The sequence below is a fragment of the Spodoptera frugiperda genome, chromosome 20 (genome assembly GCF_023101765.2).
Source record: "Spodoptera frugiperda isolate SF20-4 chromosome 20, AGI-APGP_CSIRO_Sfru_2.0, whole genome shotgun sequence".
Taxonomy (NCBI): Eukaryota; Metazoa; Arthropoda; class Insecta; order Lepidoptera; family Noctuidae; genus Spodoptera; species Spodoptera frugiperda.
Genome location: NC_064231.1, coordinates 9,865,341 through 9,875,073, shown reverse-complemented (window position 1 = coordinate 9,875,073; position 9,733 = coordinate 9,865,341). Strand labels below are relative to the sequence as shown.

At 36.5% G+C, this 9,733-nt stretch overlaps 2 protein-coding genes across 2 annotated transcripts; both read left to right on the top strand.

Moving 5' to 3' along the window:
- The first annotated feature begins 17 nt into the window (after nt 1-17).
- On the top strand, nt 18-4,221 carry LOC118282466 (odorant receptor 94a-like). The gene is made up of 8 exons (XM_050701554.1): nt 18-23; nt 946-1,078; nt 1,395-1,599; nt 2,067-2,333; nt 2,658-2,757; nt 3,247-3,351; nt 3,721-3,876; nt 4,171-4,221. The coding sequence occupies exons 1-8, from the start codon at nt 18-20 to the stop codon at nt 4,219-4,221; spliced, it is 1,023 nt and encodes a 340-aa protein (XP_050557511.1).
- A 677-nt stretch (nt 4,222-4,898) lies between these two features.
- Nucleotides 4,899-8,749, top strand: LOC118282467 (odorant receptor 94a-like). Its single transcript, XM_050701553.1, has 8 exons — nt 4,899-5,135; nt 5,727-5,859; nt 6,141-6,345; nt 6,714-6,980; nt 7,470-7,569; nt 7,885-7,989; nt 8,311-8,466; nt 8,696-8,749. Exons 1-8 carry the CDS (start codon nt 4,944-4,946, stop codon nt 8,747-8,749), a joined length of 1,212 nt encoding a protein of 403 aa, XP_050557510.1. The 5' UTR covers nt 4,899-4,943.
- The last annotated feature ends 984 nt before the right edge of the window (nt 8,750-9,733 follow it).

Below are 9,733 nucleotides of genomic sequence, written 5' to 3'. Positions count from 1 at the left end.
TTTTGCCGATTATCGCCATGGGAGTAAGTACTTAAAATTATATCTAGACTAATCAATTACGGAGTGAAAAGCAAACTCTATAATTAAAATTATCGCTCATAATTAAAACGAAATGAACGTCACTAAGTACACGTTTCATTAATAAATTATTCCTTGCATTATTTATTAAAGCGAGGGGTTTCAGCCAAGAGCAATTTCTTAATCATAGTCACCATTAAACGGCCATGCAATTATGTCTGAACAAAAAATAACTCCGTTCGAATCTTTTTCTAAAGTTTACAATCTTTTAGTGTGGGCTGGATACTTTGGTTTGTTGAAAAAACCAAAGAACAAGTGCTTATGGATTTGCCATCAGATTTACAGGCTTTTGGCGTTTCTGCTGGCTGTTACGTTTAATGCAGTGCATCTGATATTCATTATACAGGTAGAGTTTGAGTCATATTTACAAGTAAGTGTTTAAAAATAAGCCAGACGGCCCAAGTTATTTATATACCATAGTTATGATAACCCTACTATGAATATGCTATGAATTACTTCTTAAGATAACCCGTCCTCGAAACTCATTAATATATTAAAATATGTTTGTTGTTTGAGATTTTAATTATAGAAATCCCAAATTCCCTGTCTCTGAAAGGCCGACAACACACTTTTAACTCTCCTAGTGGTAAGGCGTGACTCTTGCGATTTAGTGGCAAGGCGGCGCTTATCGCTTACCATCAGGTGATCCATCTGTTAATTTTTTTTATGGTATAAGCCGGTAAACGAGCATGCGGATCATCTGATAAAGGGTTGTTGGGGAATTGGAGATTTGGAAAATTATGGAGGGGATTTATTGGGCATACGAATTGATTGCTGGCTCACCCTATAAAAATGATCCTATTCCTAATCAAGGTCATCTACACTTCGTATTTTTAGATAGCAATTAATGTACATTTCCAATTGCAGGGAAGTCGCAATAGTTGGGACGACGTATTCGATAGTGCGATGATTGAAATTCCACAGTTCAACTTAGTTGTTAAAGCTTTTACTGTAAACTTGTACATGTCCAGAATCGATAGAATCAATAATTTATTGAAGAGTAAGACAGTTTTTTTAACTTATTATAGAAACAGTTGCTTGAGTAAGCTGATAAATTAAAAAGCAATATTGCTGGTGTGTATTGTATAGCAGTGTAATGATGTAATCAATATTTTCAATCCAAAAAAGTTCACATGGGTAGACATGCTCCATCGTAGACCGCATTATCACCACCAGGCGAGATAGCGGCCAAAAATCGACCCATCATATACATATCGACGTAGTTTCTAATACTTCAGCTTAGCCGCTATACTCACAAAAATAAAATATGAACACACATCAAACAAACAGCAGACTGTCTCAGTAAACTCTTCCAGATCCCATATTCGCAGCGAAAACAAAGAAAGATGAAGAGATGCTTCTCGATAATATGAAAACATCACATCGTCTTGTCAAGTACATGATAATCAGCATATTGCTAGCTGGAGTGTTCTGGTCAGCATCCTTTTTTGCTAAGAGGTACCAGGATCCAACGGCAGTGGTTTATATTTATACTCCTTTTGAAACTGTATCTTGGACTGGGTAAGTTGAGACTAGAAGAATGAATCTTGTCGAAAATGAACAGGTTAAATAAGGTTCCTCTGGAAAAGCTAGGACCAGCCTTTTTTTTGTCTGGCTGCTTAAGTCATGGAAATCTTCATTTAGATAATTATTACAGTCTACTTCTGTACCAAAAAAATGATGAGGGAGAATTCAGAAACGCTTTACATTACTGTCCTATGTTGCTCCTGGGTGTTGAATCTGATACTTCAGGGTTTTAATACCAGTCACAAAAGAGATGTATGATAATAATTGACTAATGATAATTATTGTATTTTGGAATACAACACTAAGATCCACCGGAGGTGTGCTATGTAGCTAGTATGCTGCGAGTATATAATAACAGAGCTGTGAAACTATGTGACCAGTTCCATTGTCACATAGCATATCTCTGGTGGTAAAGCACCCTGAAACGAAAAATTTACAATTTTTATTAACTTGTTCCACAGATATTCCTTCTCTGTGATGATGGAAATCCTACCCCTACCATGGACTGGGTTCGGCCACTTGGGAATCGACTGCCTTATAGCAACGTATTATGCACAGGCTGAAGTTCAGCTGAAGATCATCAAGTACAATTTAGAGCATTTGTTCGATACCGATGGTGCATTTGACGGGACACTAAATGGCAGACGTATTTTTTATGTGGATCAGCTGGATAGAGACCTTAGGGGCCGCTTCGTGCATTTGGTACAGAGATATGCAGCGGTGACCTGGTGAGAATGAATAATAGCAACGTTTCCTCTAAAAAACATGTTGTATTTTGAGCTATTAAAATCACTATCGGTGGGATAACATCCCAGGATGTGTGTAATTAACTTGATCTTCGGTTTTTTGTACTTAATAACTGACTCTTGGTCATCTTGTGAATGTAATGAAGTTATTGTGGAAACAGTCTAGGAGTAGGAGTGACGACATTGCCATAAGCTTGTCGTAAGCTATATTTAAATGACGAACCATCAAAGTACACATATGTATATTAAATTATGAACGAAATATGAAATGTTTACAAAACTGGAGGGTTTTATTTTATTTTCTAGGTATACAAAGGAAGTTAGTAAAATATTTAACCACGCGCTGGCATTTGAATTCTTCAGCTCCGCTGCTGTGCTTTGTATGGTCACATTCAAGATGAGTTACGTAAGTAGAATGTTGCGTAGCATTAGGTATTTCCTATTTTAAAAACAATAGTAATTTCCTTTTAGTTATTTACATCCTCGCGTATATATTTTCATAATAACTATCGTGAGACATACTAAATTAACTAAAAATCACGGCTTACTCACGTAAATTAATGGAGAAAAGCTCTACTGATTTTACTTCTTTCTCCCTAGTTTACTTCCTTAGCACTACTAGTTTTTCTACGTCTTTAGATGACGCTACGTCGCCGCGTCTGCGCAAGCTGCTCATGATTAAGAGTCCCTCTGTGACTCGACACTAGTAGAGCTTTTTTTAGTATATTTACGTGAGTAAACCGTAATTTTTTGTTAAACCTCGCGTATAGTTTTCCTATTACTTCTCTTTTCTCAGTTTGGCTTTATGGAGATCCGCGTCTGCTGTCACACTATGTCTCCTGAATAGATGGACATTTTTACCAGAACAAGTTTTCAATACTTTTATCTATTTCAGACTCCAATGTTCTCGTTGGCGTTTGCTTTCTTCACGGTGATGCTCGGTGTACTGCTGATGCAGGTGTTACTGTATTGCTATTTTGGCAACATGGTGCAATACGAAGTACGTTTATGTTACTTTTTTATTAGCATCGAAATGTGTAGTATTTTATTCCTAGGTGATATATATATATATATATTATGCTTATATATTTATTACCTTGTGTACAACACGTAAATCCATTAAACCTGATCGTTCTATCGATCGTCTGATCTCTCTTTGTTCGGGTCAAATTGCCGTCCACATTGGATCCCTCTATCTCGTATCAGTGTTGTAATAATAATCACATATTGATTACAACACTGATGTGCTGAATCTATACAATAATAGTGATTATTATAATTATCTCATGCATAGTGGGCTAGACTAGTTAAATAGACCGGCCTTATAGATTCTAGATCCTCATTCCTATACTCATTGTTTCATTTGCAGAGTGATTCAATAATAACTTCAGTGTACCTCAGTGACTGGCTGTCAGCGTCTCCTCGGTTCCGTCGCGACCTCCTCATCGCCATGCAGCGCTGGTCCAAGAGTATCACGCCTCGAGTGTCCGGGATCATTCCTTTGTCACTCGCCACTTATGTTTCGGTTAGTTATTGTCTATATCTATAGTGAAATGGTAAATGTGAGATGGTAACCTGATTTATTCCCGACACCTTGCCTAAAGGTAAAGTCTATAATAAAATTCTTACCAATAGGAGGATCGCGAGAACTTTGATTATCAAAGTCCTCGTGAACGGTATTTGCCATTTACCACCAATGAAGAAATCTATCTATTATTTATAAAAAGTAAGTTTAACGTAATTAGTATACATTTTATCATAAAACTACGGAATCCGAAATCCTCGCATAGAATTAATATTGGTTATTTGTGTATTCCAGGTTCTCAGATCAGCATACAGCTTGTTTGCGGTTCTCAGTACGAAACATTGAGATTAAAAAAAATGCAATAACAGCACTAATACATATATTATATGGTAGTGATAGGAGCACCAGAATCTAGTCTACAAATAATGATAATGTGAGACATACTAAATTAACTAAAAATCACGGTTTACTCATGCGTATTAATGAAGAAAAGCTCTACTAGTTTCAAGTCACAGAGGAACTCTTCATCTACTACAGAAAAACTGCGTTCTGTGTTTCTTTAATCTTACAGATCAAATTCCAAAATATCTAGTATTAAAATATAACCCTGAATTTCACTATAAACGTGTGCAAACGATAAACCAAATCACATGGAAGGCAATTCGTTAAACATCGTGCTGGAATGGCATTAAAAAATAAGAACAACTTACATATGTGTGGATGGTGCGATCACTTGCGATGGATTAAATAAAAACTAACAAAAGGAAATGAATGGTAAATGTCTTTTAACATAATTACAGGCTAATTCATGAAGGTCATTAAATTGTAGTCTTTATTAAAAGCAGAAAAAACGTTTAATAAAAGAGACCCCTACTTACCTATTTACTATTAAAATTATCACTCATAATTAAAACGGAAATGTAAGTCACAAAATATACGTTTGATTGATTAATTATTCCGGACATTACCTATTAAATCGACGTAATTTACAAAACGGTAATTCTTAATCAAATTACTTTGACCATTGAACGTCTATCGTATCATACAATTACATTAAAAAAATAATTATGTCTGAACAAAAAATAACTCCATTCGAATCATTTTCTGAAGTTTACAAAGTCTTAATATGGGTTGGATACTTTAAGTTTTTGAAAAAACCAAGGAACAGGTGCTTGTGGATATGTCACCAGATTTACAGACCTTTGGCGTTCATACTGGTTCTTTGGTATAACGCTGTGCATCTGATCTTCATTGTACAGGTACAGTTTTAGTATTATATCTGAATAATTTTATATTGGATTTTGGCACAACATCATCGTCATCAGGTCATTTCATGCTGACTTAGTTTCTCCGGTAACATGCTATTGAGCTCGATCTACGGCTAAGTCTCAAGAGAGTTCATGAACACTACGTTCATCAACATCACATCAACAGCCTATAAGTGGCCATTGCTGATCAAAGTTACTTCTCACACGGAGAAAGTTTGAGCATTAATCACCACGCTTGTTCAATACGGGTTGGCGATTTCAAACTTATAATTAGAAATTATAAGCCCAGGTTTTCTCACGATGTTTCACCACGACATTTCGGCTCAATTCAGCTTATTTAATGCTTCAATACATGCCGATTTAGTCTCTCCGGTAGCATGCTATTGAGCTTCGGCTAAGTGTCAAGGGACTCTCCAACACTACATTGCCGCTTACCTATTTTAAGACCGTTAGGAACACCACGGTCTTATTTGAACGATCTAGAAGAAAAAGTATTGATTCCCGTATTTTCCAGAATCAACCTTAACATTTTTATACGGGAACTTTTTATTAAACTAGAATAAATCCTTTTTTTAATTACAGGGGTTTCACGATCATTTGGACGACGTATTCGAGAGTGCGAGGATTGAGATTATACAAGTGAACTTAGTGGTGAAACTCATTACCCTGTACGTGTACACGTCGAGGATTGAAAAAATCAATAAGTTGATAGATGGTGAGATATTTTAAATACAAGAAGCTCAGACAGACATAGAGTCCTAAATATAATACATAAATAGTTATGTATTATATTTATTAAAAGTTATATGTTAAAACGTATAAGCTAGTGTACAGTCCAATAAAACTATAAACTTGGTCGGGAGTACTGCCGTGCCCCCATTGCCCCGGATTAAATATCTGATAATTTGATTACACCGACTGAACTTGGAAGATACCCTTGTATAATTTCGAAATTTAATGTGAAGACAAAAATCTAAATCAAACATCAATTTCCAGAACCCATATTCGCAGCATATACAAAGAAAGATGAAGAGATGCTTTTACAAACGACAAGAAATATGCATCGTCTAGTCAGGTACATAAAGATCAGTGTGTCTCTGGCTGGAGTGTTCTGGCCAGGGTCTCTGTTCGCCAAGAGGTACCAGGATCCAAAGGCAGTGGTATATATTTACACTCCTTTTGACACCGAGTCTTGGACTGGGTAAGTTGGTAAATAGTGGTAACAGTGCATAATATTCATCAGATGACCTCTGTCAAGAAAAATTACAAATGTTGGTTTTATTTAAAATTTTACTTAGGAGGAAAACCACGCGCACCATGTTAATTTATAAGTTACTAGCGCCCCAGCTTTGCATGGGTGTAATGTTGATATATTATGCATGTATTATACATATAAACTTTCCTTTTGAATCACTCTACATATCTAAAACTGCATCAAAATCCGTTGCGTAGTTTTATAGATTTAAGCATAGAAAGACACATAGGGATAGATAAAGCGACTTTGTTTTATAACATGTAGTGATATCTCCTAACATTTTCTATTACATACATATTTAATTTTGTCCACAGCTACTCACTTTCCGTACTGATGGAAGTAGCACCTATAATATGGATTGGGCTCGGACACTTGGCAATCGACTGCCTCGTAGCAACGTATTATGCACAGGCGGAAGTCCAATTGAAGATCATCAAGTACAATTTGGAGCATTTGTTCGATACCGACGCTGCAACAGAGAGGGCACAAGATGAACGATTTACTGTGTATAGGGATGAGATGGATAGAAACGTTAGAAGGCGCTTCGTGCATTATATTCAGAGATATGAAACTGTGGCCCGGTGAGGATGGAATAAAATAATAGCTTGTAATACAGGATCACTTTTACAAAAAAATTAAAAATAAAATGTTGGTTACTGGACATGGGGCTTCTCAATAACACGCTAGTAAACTTAATCTTTAAGTTCGTATTGTATCCAATCACTGCCGGTCTTTGATGTAGTAATACTGCTCCAGTAAAAAAAGGTTTAGTAAGAGCCAGGTTGAGTAAGCGTAGCGCGCTACTAGCTAACTTAGCTAGGTAAGCTACCCGGAGCTGCGGACTACCTAGCGGGTTACCGGGGCTCCGGTTCGAAAAGCAGGAGTAGTAATGGGGTGGTTTTTAGTCAGTAAGAATCTGACACTCTTTCTCGCCTCGCCCAAGGCGATAGAAGCCATTCGATGATTTTTCTCCCTTAAAAAAAAAGAAAAAAGATTAGGTTGGCTGGAGGACGCGTTCCGAAATCCTCGTTCTGTAAAGTATACACAAAGCTATGTGTTTTTTCTTCTAGGTACACAAAAGAAGTAACTGACGTTTTCAACTATGCGATGGCATTTGAATTGTTCACTTCGTCAGCATTGCTTTGTTTGGTCGCATTCGTGATGAGTTTCGTAAGTGGGATGTTACGTCATGATTTATTTTATTTGTCTTGTCATATGTTAGTTACCTATTTAAATCTTCATAATAATTATTTTCTAATTTCTTCTCTTTTAGTTCGGCTGTACCGTAAAACGGGGTGAATAGATTTCGAGAGGTGAATAGATACACCTCACCTCAATAAATATTGGGAATATTTTCTGACATCTATTTACCCCATTCTTGTGTTTATTCGCCCTTTGAATTCTATTCACCCCGTTTTCCCGTTACATTTGTGCAAGTGTGTATTATGATTTTTCTTACCGCATTTATATTTTTCTCTATTTCAGACTCCAGTGGTATCGATAGCGTTTGTTTTCTCTATGGTGATGCTCGTTGTATTGTTGATGCGGGTATTCGTTTATTGCTATGTTGGTAACATGGTGCAACATCAAGTAAGTTTTTAGAATTAAGAGTAGAACTTAAATAAGAGCTTCTTCTTAAGCTTCTTGTAAAAACAAATTAGAACAGTTTCTTGTAAAATAAAAAGTAAACTCAATTAAAGAAAAAAGCATGTTGTGAAACATACTGAATTCTATGCAATATATTACATTCGTCGTTAACAATTAGAAACAAAAAGACAAGATTGAAACACAAAAAATGAAAGGAGAGTTTCTACCGAGGTGTTGGCATTTGTACAATATTTGTGTAAATGGCAGCCACACACAATACAGTTAACGCATAATAGACTCAACTACAAAATATTTAATTTACAGAGTGAAACTGTAGCGACATCAGTGTACCTGAGTAGCTGGATGTCAGCGTCTCCACCGCTCCGTCGCGACCTCCTCGTTGGCATGCTGCGCTGGTCCAAGGACTTGACTCCCATAGTCTTTGGGATCGTTCCTCTGTCGCTTACCACTTACGTTTCGGTTAGTTACTTATTTACCTTCAAGAAAAGAACTTACTACATTGTACATACATAGATGCTTGATCCACATTACCTTAACTATTTATCCCTGAAGGGGTAGGCAATATAGGTAGAGGTACACATTATGGCACGTAATGCCACTGTACAATGTTCACTCAGTTTTCATAATTTATGTTGTAAGTCCTAATACCTTAACTTAATATAATAATTATTGTTATTGTTCATTCCAGCTTCTTAGATCAGCCTACAGTTTGTTCGCGGTTCTCAGTACGATGAATAATTGAGACGTTATTAATTATTAAAGTTAAATACAACAATAAACATAATTTGTATGACTTCAAAAAGCTTGGCGGATTCACGTTCGTGCTCGAAGAAGAAAAAGCAGCTTCTATCACTGTCCAGGCCTCTAACCATCTCTGGATACAAAAATCATACTTACCATAGAATTGCTTCACTGTTGCCGAGTAAGAACAATATAAACGCACTTTCGCACGTTTAATCGTGAAGATTTGGTAGTATACGTTAGCACCAACACCTAGTCTATAAATTAATAAAGTAGCTACACAAACATTTGCTGTGTTTTTCTTAAGTCTTTGACTGCCAATAGAAAACTGTTGAAGGCAAATCCTCCACTAACGTCGGTCACCAGTAACCGCCACGGCGTTCAATGTGTTAAAAGTTATATGTAGGACCTAGATACCATTTCAAGACATTCAGTCGAAAGCCTTTGTAAAAAAGTGTTTCGAAAGTCAAAGTCATATATGGTATTAGTTCACAATCACAAACGCAAACTCGACTGAAGTTAGTCAGAATTGAAAGACACATTGCCATTTAATCCCAGTTTCAATTCATCTACAATCTACATAAACATTAGGAGTACAGGAATGCAGGTGGCAGAGGGAAATAAGTGAACATACCTGGTGGTACCGACTTGTCCCTGTTTGCAAACATTACGGATTTCACACTCCAGCAAATGGTACCACCGTGGGGTTCATTACTGCACTGATACCCTACGACCACGAGTGCAGAGTTCGGAAGTTTTAGACAGGATATCTTTCATTTGTGTTCACTGACGTCAAAAATTGTATTAAACAAAACGTTATAAATAACATATACTTAGCTTTTTTACGTTTGCTCTATAATAAGAAAACCTGAGTCAAGCATTTAAAAGTCCGGACCTGCGACTACCTATCGGGTTATCAGGGCTCCGGGTCGAAAAGAAGGAGTAAAAACAGGGTAGTTTTTAGTTAGTAAGAGTCTGACACTCC

What these genes read in the sequence shown, in the direction of transcription:
- LOC118282466 (XM_050701554.1), top strand. An exon ending in GAAACTGTATCTTGGACTGG is followed by an intron (nt 1,600 to 2,066) that starts GTAAGTTGAGAC and finishes CTTGTTCCACAG; the next exon opens with ATATTCCTTCTCTGTGATGA. An exon ending in TCACATTCAAGATGAGTTAC is followed by an intron (nt 2,758 to 3,246) that starts GTAAGTAGAATG and finishes TATCTATTTCAG; the next exon opens with ACTCCAATGTTCTCGTTGGC.
- LOC118282467 (XM_050701553.1), top strand. Translation starts at nt 4,944, where the DNA reads ATGTCTGAACAAAAAATAACTCCATTCGAATCATTTTCTGAAGTTTAC. An exon ending in GACACCGAGTCTTGGACTGG is followed by an intron (nt 6,346 to 6,713) that starts GTAAGTTGGTAA and finishes TTTTGTCCACAG; the next exon opens with CTACTCACTTTCCGTACTGA. An exon ending in TCGCATTCGTGATGAGTTTC is followed by an intron (nt 7,570 to 7,884) that starts GTAAGTGGGATG and finishes TCTCTATTTCAG; the next exon opens with ACTCCAGTGGTATCGATAGC.